General features: G+C 51.2%; 1 protein-coding gene across 1 annotated transcript; it reads left to right on the top strand.

Moving 5' to 3' along the window:
- Positions 1 to 380: 380 nt before the first annotated feature.
- On the top strand, positions 381 to 13,143 carry Il10ra (interleukin 10 receptor subunit alpha). Its single transcript, XM_046438674.2, has 7 exons — positions 381 to 530; positions 2,951 to 3,071; positions 3,661 to 3,842; positions 5,046 to 5,215; positions 5,846 to 5,996; positions 7,451 to 7,572; positions 10,729 to 13,143. Exons 1-7 carry the CDS (start codon positions 464 to 466, stop codon positions 11,644 to 11,646), a joined length of 1,731 nt encoding a protein of 576 aa, XP_046294630.1. The 5' UTR covers positions 381 to 463; the 3' UTR covers positions 11,647 to 13,143.
- Positions 13,144 to 14,162: the final 1,019 nt, after the last annotated feature.

The raw sequence follows: 14,162 nt of genomic DNA, 5'->3' as shown, positions 1-14,162 counted from the left end.
ATTTCAGGGCCACCTTGGACACAGGAACAATTCTGAGCCTGGTAGCCTCATATAATTAGCTAATCTGAACCCAGGTGCTGCCCTTTAGGGCAAAGCTGTCTTAGGCCATCTGCACTCCAACACGTACGCACACACACATACACACACACACACACATACACACACAGTTTCAATGGCGCTGGAAGCCCAATGGGGAGAAGGGCAGAGTTGGTTGCAGCCTTCTCTGCCTCTGCACAGACTTGCCCTGCCTCTCTCGCCAGCGGGGCTAGTGCACGGAGCACTGTCAAACCAACGTCACGGTGCCGAAGGGGCGGGGCGCATAGAGGCCCCGCCCCGCCTTCACTGACGTCAGCCCCCCAGCCCCGGGCGCGGGCTGGGCTAGCGGCTAGAGCCGTCAGTCTCAGCCCAGCGGAGTAGCGGCAGGAGGTTTTCAGGCGGCTCCGGACGATGCGGCGCGCCCAGAATGCTGTCGCGCCTGGTAGTGCCTCTGGCAGCGCTCCTCAGCCTGTGCCTTGGCTCCAGTGCGCACGGTAAGGCTCCGGGTCCCGGAGCAGTGCTATCACCAGCTCTAACCACGCGATTTCAGGCAAGCAAGGGAAACCAAGAGGGATTGGGAGATGTCGTGGACATAACTCCAGAAGTATTAAGTCAGTAGAGGAACGCCTCGACCTCTTCGCGGCTGCCCCGCTGGGCTGTACGGATGGCCAGATCCCACTCCCATCTGTCCTCGGCCCTCCTTTATGTTCTGCTTCCCACAGGGAACTCGATTTAGCTACCCTCTCGGAGAGGGATGCTCATAACCTCCCTGTCCCTGCCGGGGCTCCTTCACTCTGGCAAGACTGAGTCTCAGGCTCACCTGCTGTGGAAGTGGAAGAGGTTGAGATTGAGGGGTGTGGGGGATCAATAGCCCCTCCCCACTCCAAAACTCATCCACCCACTTTATTTTTTTAATGCACTTCTTGAGAAAGCAAAAATTTAGTCATAGTTTTTCTGCTCTTCTGGTGCCATGATGGGACTGCTTCTTCCCGTGGGGAGTGATTTGGATATTTTGATGCCCTTCTGACTCTCCTCTCCCTTTGCCTTCTGGTCTCACCTCCATCTCTGCCCTTTCCCCACCCTTTGGATTACTCCTATGTGACCATCAGAGATGGTCTTCAGCCCCCCAGCTCACTCCCATTGCTCCCTGCCTCCCTCCTGCCTTACCCCTAGCTCTTAACTCAGTCTGAGTTTCTGCAACCAAGAAGCCCCAGAAAGAGAGAACGGAAAGGCCCAGAGTTGGAGGGACCAAAAGCAGATGCAAGGAGAGCAGGGACCCAAATATCTTCTACATGATGTCAAAATACAAAGTAAAACACTTTCACATGATTGGGGGCTGAGGTGGGGATATGCAGCCCAAACCCTGCAAAGACTTGCTGTGTCTTTCACTTTCCATCTAATGTTTTGCAACGAAACAGAATTAATGCTCAAAGACAGTAAATGAAAGGATGTAAGAGACAGGAAGGTCTGAGGCAGGAGGATCAAAAGTTCAAGGTTGGCCGAGGCAGTTTAGCTAGACCCCATATGTGTGTATGTGTGTGTGTGAGTGGGGGTATATTTTCTAAATGAAAATGGCAGAGTCAGAAAGAAAGCAAGATTTGAGAGATGTTGAGAAGTTAGAGAACTGGGCAAGTGGGGGCAGAGCCACTGTCAAAGGAGACGCCCTAGGGGAACCCACTTGCTATTGACCTTCACTGTACTTTGTGCTTAGCACCACATTGGCAAGGGCTAGTTTGAGGTTCCTGGAACCAGTGCTGCCTGTGGTGAATGGTGTGTTGGGGCTGAGAGGATGGTAGCGTAGAGACAGAGCTTGGTGTTTCAAATCTCACCTTAGATCCAGGGGTGCTAGTTCTCTGAGGAGAGGTCCTCAGCACAGTCTAAAACAAGGGCTGATTCCTGGCTGTCCTCACCTAGCCTCAGGTGGGTATCTGACTATAGGTGAAACCCTTCTAGGATTCAGGGAATGGAACCAGCCCTCAGTTTGAGTGGCCCAAGAGACCATCTGCCCAGGCAGATGTCAATAAGTAAGATGTCTGTGTAGCCAGAAAAGTGGCCTTGGACTGGGATTGGGTGGGGACCAGGTGTAGGGGTGGGGGACAGGCCTTAGGATGATACTGGAGCAAAGACAGTGTTCAGGCAGAGCCAGAAACTAGCTCATCTGAGCTTGCTGCTGACATGCCTCAGGCCTCCCCCTGTCTTTTCCCCTGGGCTGTGTGGGACTCAGCTCTGTCTTCTCATCCACCACTGAGCTTCTGGTCACCAACAGTGCAGGACCCAACCCTAGCTCTGGAATCAGACACATCTGGGGGCAAGTCCACACTCTGCCTCTTACCAGCTCCATTGGCCTTGAGCAAGTCACTTACCCTCTCTGAGCTTCCATTTCTTCTTTAGTAAAATGGGGGCAATAAATGTTCTCCATGCAGGGCTGATGTGACATGGAACATAGCAAAACACTTAGCACAGTGCTCAGCTTATTGCAGAGGACCCAGCAAATGAATTCTAATTCTTGTCACCATCACCCGCTGGAAGTAGAAATGGAAGAGGTTGAGATTGATGGTGTGCGGGATCAATAGCCCCTCCCCACTCAAAAACTCACCCACCTACTTTTTTTATTTTTTATTTTTTTAGACATTGATGGACTTTTTAAAAATTCATTTATTTGTATGTGGTGCTGAGAATCAAACCCAGTGCCTCACACATGCTAGGCAAGTGCTCTACCGCTGAGCCACACTTCCAGCTCCCCACTTTTTTTTTTTTTAATTCAAATGTACTTCTTGACAAAGCAAAAATTTAGCCATGGCTTTTCTGCTTTTCTGGTGCCATGATGGGACTGCTTCTTCCCGTGGGGAGTGATTTGGGTCCTCCTGGTCCCAGGGGATGGATTCTACAAGCTATTGACATCTCTTCTCCCCAGGAACGGAACTGCCTAGCCCTCCATCTGTGTGGTTTGAAGCAGAATTTTTCCAGCACATCCTCCACTGGACACCCATCCCTAATCAGTCTGAAAGCACCTACTATGAAGTGGCACTCCTGAAGTAAGAAAAGGGGAAGATGGAGGGAGGAGAAGGGCGGTGAGGGATGGGCCAGTTGGTCTCCATCTGCTCCCCTTTCACAGGAAGGTGCCTGCCTCTTTATTGAGGCAACACAACAGGGGACCTTGAAACATATCTACCCAGCTGACATCTCCATGTATACTAAGCAGCATGCTGGGATCTCTGGTGTGAGAAGGCCAAGAATGGCTTTCCCCCACCAGGTTTCTCCATCTTACGGGGAAAGCCTCCACAGTATTGTTGGAGAACAAGGAAACCATATGTCTGCAAATGTAGCTGGGAGAAGTTAGAAAGAAGGCTGAGGGACAGGGCCCGAAGGTCTTTCTGGAGGGATAGCACTTGAGCTACTCCTGTTCCCTCTGTTGAGTCTTCTACACCACAGGAAAGCTGATATGCGGTCCCAAAACCACGAGAGACCCCTTGCAATTAGATGCCCTGAACTACAGGAAATATCCCGAGCGTGTTCCGCTTTCTTCCATGATGGAAGCTCTCTGCCCAGACCTCTGGATGCCCTCTTAAAGGAGTAGACTTGAGCATAGTTCCTACCCTAGTGCCTACCCTGATATCTCTTCAGGTACGGAAGACAGCTCTGGGAAAACGTCACCAGCTGTAGGGGTGCCCTGGAGTTCTGTGATCTCACCGCAGCCACCCTGGACCTGTACCACAACAACGGTTACCGGGCCCAGGTCCGGGCCGTGGATGGCAGGCGGCACTCCAATTGGACTATCACCCAAACCCGCTTTTCTGTGGATGAAGGTGCTTTACTTCCCCTGGAACTAGTGCATGGCTTTGGCTCCCTTCCAGCCAGAAACCCTAGCCTGAGGCTTTTCTTTCTGTTCCCATATCTCCTCCCGTCATCAGACCTTCTAGCCGGGAACTAGTTACCCAAACAGGCCTGAGTCAGGTCTTTGGAGAGGTTAGATGAAAACAGCCAAGTTTTCTGAGATTTAAAAGGGAACTGGAGTTGTTTATCCTACAGAAGGGAGGTCTTGGGGTGTACTGGAGCCGCTGAGTCATGAGGGCCAGGCCTGTGAACTTGTGGAGTTTGGGGAAAGGAAGCGAATCCATTAGCACTCAGCATAGCACCTGGAGCAGTGGGCGTATTTGGTCCTCCCACCTGTAGGGGAGAATTCCCAGGGGTCATCATTTGGAGCAGGAAAGTGCTGCTTAAGAAAAGGCAGGAGTCTCCCTGGAAGGTAACAGAAACGATGAAGCCTCAAGCCCAGTGGGATTCTTCTATTCCACAAATTGGGACTGAGCTTGGTCTGTGTGCAAGTCCTGCTCTGCGGGATTCCAATTGGAGTCGATGGCCTAGAAGGCTCCCAAATGCCTGCTCACAGACCAGTGCTCAGCCAGCTGCAGAAACATTTTTTTAAGGAGTGTATTTAAAAATATATTTCTAGCCAGACAAGGTGGCGCATGCCTGTAATCCCAGCATCTTGGGAGGCTGAGACAGGAGGTTGTAAGTTCAAGGCCAGCCTCAATAACTCAGAGGGGCCCAAGTATCTTAGTGAGACCCTATCTCAAAATTTTAAAAAATAGTAAAAAGGGTTGGGGATATAGCTCAGTGGTAAAGCACCCTGGGTTAAATTCTCAGTTAAAAAATAAACAAACAAACAAATAAATATATATACATATGTATATATGTACATTTATGTGTACATATATATTTGTGTGTATATATATATATGTGTATGTATATATATATATATATGTGTGTGTGTGTGTGTATGTATTTCCAGGGTCCAGCCTGCAAAATTCAGGTTCCCTATGTCTATAGAGGCCCCCAGGGCATCTGTATTTCAAACATTTCCCAAGAAGTTCATATGTTCTGTGGGATTGGAAACCTGTGGCCTAGGTTTTGGGGGAGGTAAACTTGACCCTGGAGGAAAGTCATGGGTGGGATCTCCAGGCCCTCTCCATGCCTCAGCCTCATGGCTTTGTCCCTTCCCCATTCAGTGACACTGACGGTTGGAAGCGTGAAGCTAGAGGTGCACGAGGACTCCATTCTTGGGACAATCCAGCCCCCCAGGCCCCAGATAGCCCCTGAAGGTGATACGTATGAAAACATCTTCAGTCACTTCCGCCAGTATGAGATTGCCATCCGCAAGGTGCCAGGAAGCTTTCCGGTACGGGGTCCCCAAGTCTTCTCTGTCCCCTGGGCTAGCATCACCTTTGTGCAGAGTAGAAAGAACCTGGGTACCGAGGAAGGAGTTGAAATGACCTCAGCCCTCGAACACACACTCCTGCGGGGAAGGCACTGCCTGCCAGGTGTCAGCAGCTCTCAAAACATGTGATGGATCTTGTTTCTGACGCCCTCGGCGTGGGTACTTTATTTCATTTTACAGATGAGGCTGTGGAACTTTCCAAGGGCACCCCTGCGGGTGGGAAATCTGGAATGGGCAGAATCCATCCTCTTTCCTCTTCACCACAATTGATTCAGGTTCCTTCTAGAGAGATCCTCAGTTTCTAGAAAAGACTCCCTTTTCTCTATTAATGCAAAATTGGTTGTGGTAATTACAGAGATGCTGGGCTGTACTGGTAAGCACAGTTGATTATCTTAGGAATAGACTGAAGGAGTTCTCGAAGGCCCCTCCAGGGTCAGGGATATTTGGGGCTCAGTGGTAGAGCACTCGCCTAGCATGCTGGAGGCCTGGCTCCATCCTCTGTATCACACACCAAAAAGGGGGGCCTCCAGCTCTTCTAGGTACCATGGCATAAGAGGATTTTGTTCATTGTTGTTCTTGTTTTGGTTTCAGTTGAGAATAAAGAAGGTCAATCATGAAAACTTCAACCTCACAGCCTCAGGAGAGGTGGGAAAGTTCTGTGTCATAGTGAAGCCATCTGTAGCCTCCCGGACGAACAAGGGGGTCTGGTCGGAGGAGCAGTGCATCGTCCTCACCAAGCAGTGTGAGTGGGCTCAGATTGGCATCCGGGTGGAGAAGGATCTGGAAGGGCTGGCACAATCCATAAAGCCTCACTCAGGCTGCTGGTGCCAGGCACTACACTGGCCCTGCCCTGTGTAGCCAGTTATTCCTGCACAGCCCATCAGAGAGGTCCTGTTGTCCCATATTAGAAAAGCTCCATGAAGACAACTTTCGAGGAAGGGGTGGGCCCATAGAACCAGGTTCCCTGATTCTGGGGTCCTACATACAGCTGTGCTTTCCAGGGACCGCCTCAGGACCCCACCCCACCACCCCACCTCCCAGTCAGCTGTGCTAGTTCCTGTTTGTTACAGTCTGTACTGTCCTTCCTCAGAGCTGGGGTACAGAGGGCTTCTCCTTGCCCCCTCTTTCTCCCCTGAGAGGAAGCAGAACTGAGCTGTCTCCTGGGAAGAGCTGCTAAAGTCAGCAGTAGTGGGGGAGAGATGTCAGTGTGGAGCCAAGTCCTGCCCACTAGGATCCTGCCATCTGGCTAGGGGGCAGAGTGTGCCCTGCCCAGCAAAGATGGCAGTGACTCTACTTTACAGTAGGGCCTGTTGTATGAAGAACACTCAACAACTCATCGTCATTGAAGTGCCAGGGCAGACTAAGGCACCAAGGATGCATCAGGCAGTGTTAAAAGATTTTTAAGGCCAGGCGTGGTGGCACATGCCTGTCATCCCAGCAACTCGGGAGGCCAAGGCAGGATTGCAAGTTCGAGGGAGTTTCAGCAACTTAGCATGGCCCTAAGCAACTTAGTGAGACCCCAGGGATGTGACTCAGTGGTAAAGTGCCCTTAGGTTCAATACCAAGTACCAAAGAGAGAGAGAGAGAGAGAGAGAGAGAGAGAGAGAAAATTTTTTTATAGAAGAAATAGTTTTGTTCTGGTCTTAGCTTGTAACCTTGGGCAAGTGACTTGGCTTCTCTGAGCCTCAGTATCCTAATCTGTGAAATGGGGGTGATGATAATATTTATCTCCTCAGGTTGTTAGAAGGGCCTGATGAAGTAAGTAAAATTCTTGGGACAAGATTATACTTTACAACCATATTATAAGGTATAATTTTTTCTCATTTTATAGATGAACAAACTGAGGCTCAGAGAGATTAAGTACTTTGTCTACAGTCCAACAGCTAGCAAGTGGTGCAGCTGGGATTTGAACCCAGGTCTGGCTGCCCCCAGAAGCCTCTGTTCTTGCCTGCTCTGCTATCCTGCCCTATTGTTCTGTTTGCCTTGGGTGCAGAGAGCTGGAAGCAGAATTGGTGTGCCCAGCGAGGGGACCCCACACAGAGGTTGGAAGACTGGCAGAGATTCACTATGGCTAAGAAGTTGCCTGTAGGGGTGGGTCACTCACTGAGTAGTTCCTCAGAGTGGCCAAGGGACCTCTGGGGACAGTCCCTTAGTGCCCCATGGTGCCAGGCTACTAATGCATCTGTCTGCCTGCAGATTTCACTGCGACCAACCTCAGCATCTTCTTCTCCTGTGTCCTGCTGCTCTGTGGAGCCCTGGTCTACTGTCTGACCCTCCAGCTGTATGTGCGGCGCCGGAGGAAGCTGCCTTCGGTCCTGGTGAGTCTCACAGGGAGGCCATTGCTCCATTTCCCAGGCTCTCCAGAGTTCCCTCCCTCCCAGGCTGTCCATTCCCTTAGCTAACCTTGGCTTTCAGCCCTGACATTATCATGGGCACTCTCATCAAGCACTATGGGGACAGAGGGAGGAAGTAAACATAAAACCCTGTCCTGAGAACACTGTCTTCTAGTAGCCCAGATACCACAGGTACATGCTGAGCAATCACAAACCCAGTGACCACAAGTCTTGTCATTTCTATTAATAATTGGCCATTGACCAGCCCCTGTACATTAGTACCAGTTACTATCCTCATTTTAGAAGTGAGGACAGAGAGATTGTTCCATGCACAGATTTGTACAGCCAGGAAAAGTCATGAAAGGAGCCCATCTTCCTACACATAGTGGCCAAGAGCAATGACTCCCAACAAGACAGGAAGAAAGACGGGCTCAAGCTGTCAGAGAGGGAGGGGGCAGAGTAGAGAGGTGACAGTGGAGAGGAAGATTCTTGAAGGAGGCCAGGACCTCCCACCTCTCCCAGTGGGCCACATCTGGGCCACATCTGGGAGTGGCATGTCAGCCTCCAAAAGTTATCCTGTAAGAACTGTGCAGCAGTTCAGAAGTTCAGCCCACCCCCACCTGGGCTCAGGCTGCATGGAGGGTCACCACAACAGCCCCCCGAGCTGGTCTTGCTGTGTGCCAAAGGACCCAGCTTGGGCAGGGAGGCAGGAGCCCCAGGGAAGCTCACAAATGCGGTGGGAAACTCCAGAGGGATCCCAGGCTCTCTAAGGACAATGATGAGAGAGACCGAGTTGTTTTGAGTTTACCTTCTGGATCCGTGTGTGCGCGTGGCGGGTGGCCGGCTGCCTGGCCTGATTGGTCTTTTTCCAGGTGAGAAAGCACCGTGTCCCCTGCTCAGTACCCTGGGTAGACAGATATGAGGAGGAGACTGGGGCAGGCACACTTAAACAGCCCTCAGGGGTTTTATAGTATCTCCTTGTGTCTAGCTGAAGTGTCTACTCATCATCCTTTCTCTGTTCCTGGGAGAGTCAGCTCCTCGGCCTGTTTCCCATGCACTTTGAGCATATATTCAAGACAGGGCCTGGAACTTGGGTGGTAGCTTAGGAATGTACTGGGAGACTGGGACGAGATGGCTAGAAGAAAGTTGGGGTGGGAGGAGGGTGGTCCTGAGACCCAGGATGGGAGATTCTACTTAGGGGTCAGGAGAGGCATCTAGAATGTGTGAGGTGGTGCTTGAGCTGGTTACTGAACATCCATCACATGCACAGTTCTGTCTGGGAAGGAGCTGATTCATGTGGCCCCTGGTCCCAAGGGACTTGATTACAACCAATATGTAAACTGTGAGCTTAGCACAAAGCAGGGAAATAACATCCGAGCAGCAGAGATGACAAGCAGTTTCTGGGGTTTTGTTCCTTCTGTACATTTGATCACAGAATTCACTTGTCCTGGAGGGTTTTTTCTCCTTGGGTTAAATACAGCCCAATTTCCTTCCCCTAATAATCCGAGTCATCACTAATGTATAATGCTGAGAGCACTTTCACATTCTTTAGTTTGTCCTTGTTCATTAGCTGGCTTGATATCCTCTTTCAACTGTCCATCCAGGGAAGTTTGATTGGAAATCAGGGGATCTCACAGGACAATTGAGTATAAATTTCAGGTTTGCTCTTCACTGCTGTGTGATTTTGGGCAAGCCATTTAACTTCTCTGAGCTTCAGTTTTCTCCTCTAAGAAATAGAGGTCAAAATACTTCCCTTGAAAAATTACTGGAGGATGAAATTCAATTGAGCACATATTTCCTGAGTTTCTTCTTGGTATGACTACACGCCTTAATGACACAAGTAGGCATGTGCCGTTATTGTTTTCACTCTGCAGATGAGGAACCAAAGCACAGAGAAGATAAGTATTTTGGTTCAACTTATAAAGTTTATAGGAGGCAGAGCTGGAATTTGAACTTGGAAAGTCTGGCTCCTGAGTGTACGTCTTTAACACTAAGCAATGGTTTTAAAGTAAAAGAGACTATAATAGAGACTCAGCCAGTGAGAGTTGCATTTGCATCATTGTGTACTAAGGAAGTGAGGGCAGTTGTGTGATGGTGAGTCAATAAGTCAATCAACAAACCTTATGAGTGTCTACTTGTGCCAGCTCAATTCAGGTTCTGGGGACAGAGTGGCAAAAAGACTAGTCTGGCCTTCACAGAACTTAGATTCTTTGGGGAATGGGGAGTGAATGAGTGTGTATTATTTCCAGGAACTAAGTACTAGGAAGAAGTAAACAAGGCTAATGTGGAAAGCATGGCTGGGAAGGGCTTGATGAAGAGGTGACATCCAAGCTGAGACCTGAATGATGAGGGGACCCAGCGATGCAAAGTGCAAGACAGAAGAGTATTCCAAGCAGAAGGATTAACATGTGCAAAGGCCCTGATGTGTTTGTTCTGGGACAGAAAGAACACAACTGCAGCTAGGGCAGAGGAGAGCCAGAGAGAGGGGTCAAATGACTTCCCTGGGACCCTTGGCCATTGATGGGGAGCAGGTCTTTGGCTGCTAGTTCTTCACTTATTCCGCTACCCCACACTGCAGCCACCCTGTTTGTGGAGATCACAACTCAGAAACTGGAGAGATTAATTTGATGTCTCACACCCAGAAATTTTTCTAAAAATGGGTGGGATGGGATAGAGTAGACTAGATGGATCCGTCGCGGTGCACTGGGAGTAGGTATTATTTTGTGAAGCTGCTTCCATTTGCTTCTATATGAGTTATATGAACAGATTATCTTGTAATATTTGTATCTTATTTGAGGTCATTGTCAGGAAGTTTGAGGCACACTTCTAGATGGGTGGGCACAGGTTTGAAAAGCCCAGAGGGTGGAGCCGCCTGGGGGCTCGGGGGTTCCCTGCAGGCTCCCATTCCGCCTGGCCTCCCTTTCCATCTGGCTTCAAGAATCGCAGCTTCTTGTGCATCTGGCCTGGGCAGAGAATGCCTCAGGAGAAAAGCTGATTCCAAAGAGCTCCCTGCGGTGTCATCCAGGCCTTGTGGTCCCCTTCTGTTGATGCTCCCTTCCTGGGTCTTGGGCCTCCCTTGTGGCTCTGGGGAGGGCTCCGGCAGGTGGCCCCAACCAATCTCACTCTGTCCTCTCCTCCCAGGTCTTCGAGAAGCCCAGCCCCATTGGCCCTGTCAACCAGCCTCCCTGCCCAGACATCATCTACCTGCTTGATGAGGAGGCCTTCCGGAAGGTGTCCCCAGAGCTCAGGAACTCAGACCTGCATGGCAGCACAGACAGTGGCTTTGGCAGTGCCAAGCCATCCCTGCAGACCGAAGAGCCCCAGTTTCTCCTCCCTACTCCCCACCCCCAGGCCTGTGGGGCTCTGGGAACGGAGGTCCCCACAGAGCTACAGGACAGCTGCAGTAGTGGCAGCAGCAGTAGCACAGACAGTGGGATCTGCTTGCAGGAGCCCTGCCTGTGCCCCGGCAGGGGACCCACCTGGGAGCAGCAGGTGGAGAAAGCCAGCCAGGGCCAGGATGACAGTGGCATTGGCCTAGTCCACAGCTCTGAGGGGCAGCCAGGGGATGCACAGGACGTCTCTGCCTTGGGCCCTGTCAGTCTCCTGAGGCCTGAGGTGCCTGAGGAGGAAGACCCAGCCGTGGTGGCATTCCAGGGCTACCTGAAACAAGCTAAATGCACAGAAGAGAACGCAGCCACAGCAGGTGGCCTGGAGGAAGAGGCACCCTTGACAGACAGCCTTGGCCCCCAGTTCAGGACGTGCCTGGATGCCGAGGCAGACTGGCCTCCGCCAGCCTTGGCCAAGGGCTATGTGAAACAGGATCCTCCAGGAATGACTGTGGCTCCCTCAGATGGCCCCGCCGGACAGTGGAACCAACTGCCTAAGGAATGGCCACTCCTGGGCTTGACCAGCTGTGGTGACCTGGGAACAGCTGACTGGAGTTTTATCCATGACCTTGCCCCTCTGGATTGTGTGGCAGCCTCAGGGGGTCCCCTGAGCTGCTTTGACTCAGACATGGTCACCTTGCCGCTGATCTCCAGCCTGCACTCGAATGAGTGACCTGGGCTTAGGGCTGCTTTTGGTTTCAGTCATGCCTGTGCCTCTGCCTGGATCAGGCAGGCCATGCTGGGCATTTTTCTGCAAGCCTATCGGGGCCAGCCCTGGACAGGCCGTACAGGACAGGAGGAGACTGTCTCGCTGGAGTAGTGCAGGGCATGAGGATGGCATTGGCCTGTGCTGCTCAATGGGGCCCTGCAGACTCTAGCAGCACTAAGGGCGGGGCAAAGACCTCCCCTCCTTGGGACTCCTTCCTGTGCTGTAAAGGGTTCTGTGCTCAGGGGAACCTCCGGGGTTCTGGAGTCGTAGTGAGGCTGCCAGGTTGCAGTCCACTCGGACCCTGATGCCTCCTTCAGGCTAGTGAGGCATCAGAGCCTCCTGCAGGTTGGAGTGCTAAGAAAATGGAGTTTCAAGGCCTCCCTGGAGGGGTCATTTCTGGGGAGAGAAGGCAGGAGCAGAGGCTGAGTTTGATCTCTAGTGTGGTGGCAGGGAGAAGCTCCCCCACAGGGAGGTGTCTGGACTGGTCAGAGCACCAGCCTTCAGGTGACCTCTGGGCTTGGGCACCAACTCAGGAGATCACCAGAGAGACAGGGCTGGGACTGGCACCTGTGCTTGCTGCTCATGTCTAGCCACAGACCCAGAGGTCAGGGCCCTGGGCTGGGATCCTGCATGCTTGGTGTTCAGTCATGTGATCCTGGGCCAGTCACCTCTCAGAGGGCTTCAGTTTCCCCATCTGTAAAATAAGGACTCAATCTTTAGAGGGTCTCTGTGATGGATGTTAGCCAAGCTGGCCCTGGGGTGACATTTCAGACCCTGTCCAACTCAGTGCTGGGAGGAAATCGACTCTGGAACAAATCTTCCCAGTGAGCTTCCTGCTCACTGCAAGGGCTAATAGTTTTAGCATCGGTCTATGGGAGCATCCTTGGAGAACTGCCCATCTCTGAGGTCCAGAGGGATAGGTGTGGGCCCTGCGTCCCCACTATCCATTTGAAATCTGTCTTCAAATAAAGGCCGTTGAGAGTCCCCAGACAGGATGCTGGGAAGAAGGGCAGGCCTTCCCAAGCTACCTCTTGGCCCTGAATTTCTCTGAGGAATTTTGAAAACAGGCCTTCTGGCCCAGGGAACCCACCCATGGCCCCTGCCACTCTGCCAAGAAGCTCCTGGGTACCAGCCTGATAAGTGAAGCCCCTCTGGCAACATGCTCAGGAGAGGATTCCTCAGGGTTTCCTTGACAGCTTACTTATTTATTTTGCTCCTTTATTTATTGAAGAGGCAGCATAAGACAGGAAAGAATTCTGTTTCTAGCCGTGTGACCATGGCCAAGTCACCTTTCCTCTTTGAGCCTCGGTTTTCTTGTCTGTAAAACTGTAGAAGAATGTCTGGCTTGTCTAATTCCCAGGGACACGAAGTTCCCCTGAGAAAATGGAAACACGCCTTGAACATGGAGCGCTATGAATGACGGATGTATTGTTATTCCAATAAATGTCTAGACCACGGAAATCTTGCGAAACCAGTCAGATTTCTGGTGACGCAATGGCTGACTTGGTTGATGATACTTGGGATGTTAATGAAGAGGGTGTTGCTCAGACAGAGCCCTCATTGAGAGCCTGTGCTCACATGTATTGCTGTGACCTTGAAAAGATGATTTATCTTCTCAGAGCTTCCAATTTCCCATCTGTAACGTGGGGATGGCAAGTCCCCACAGGGATGTTGTGAGTTTAAATGAGATTATGTGTCAAAGGAGTTTAACATGGAGCCAGGCATGTGGGGTTCCCATGTGAAAATAGCTGTCCTTGGTTATGAAGGCTGTAAAGGAGATTTTTTTCTTGGAAATGGGTGAAAATGAGAGAAGGAGTTTGCACAAGGATTCTTTCACAAGATGAGAAAAGGAACCGGTGGAAAGTGCACTGCAGCATTTCAGATGTGGATTCTGACAACCTGGAAAGGAAACCCACCACCTGTCAGGAAGGCAATAGCCCCGCCTTCCTGGAGCCTCACCTGCTCGCCTTGCCCGGGAGATGTCCCAGGGAGTTCTCATAACTGCGGAAGCTCTCTGCACTCTGTTCCGAAAGCAGCCTTCTCTTTCCTCGAAAAGCCACACGTGGGTTTGACTGTCCCTGAGCTCAGCCCAGTGGGTGGAGCAAACCACAGTCCCGTGGCCTGAGCCTCTGGTGTGCTGTACTCTGCCCCAGCCTGGATCCCCCTGGAGGTGACACCTCATCTCTTTTACCCTGTATCATCTCCACCATTTCTCTCCCTGCTTTTGCTCTGAGAAAGTAAGTTCTGGAAAAGTGCCCATTTTATGTCCTTCCATGAACTTGACCATTTGGAGTCCGCTCGCACTTTCATCTGGAATTGTCAGGATGGAAAGGGGAGTGGAGGGTTGGAGGTGGCGCCTTCCCCATGGAAAAGGCCTCTGGGCAGGTGGGATGAAGCGGACCATGAGGTGGGGAAAAGGTTGAGAAAATAAGAAAAATTCTCAGAAGAAATTGGGGCCAGTTTGGTGGAAGAAGGCAGCG

This window comes from Marmota monax, unplaced genomic scaffold, assembly GCF_021218885.2.
Source record: "Marmota monax isolate L192 unplaced genomic scaffold, Marmota_monax_Labrador192_F-V1.1 WCK01_AAM20220418_F8-fsc00081, whole genome shotgun sequence".
In the NCBI taxonomy this organism is placed as follows: Eukaryota; Metazoa; Chordata; class Mammalia; order Rodentia; family Sciuridae; genus Marmota; species Marmota monax.
Note: the sequence above shows the minus strand (reverse complement) of the source record. Positions and strands in the feature narration are given on the sequence as shown.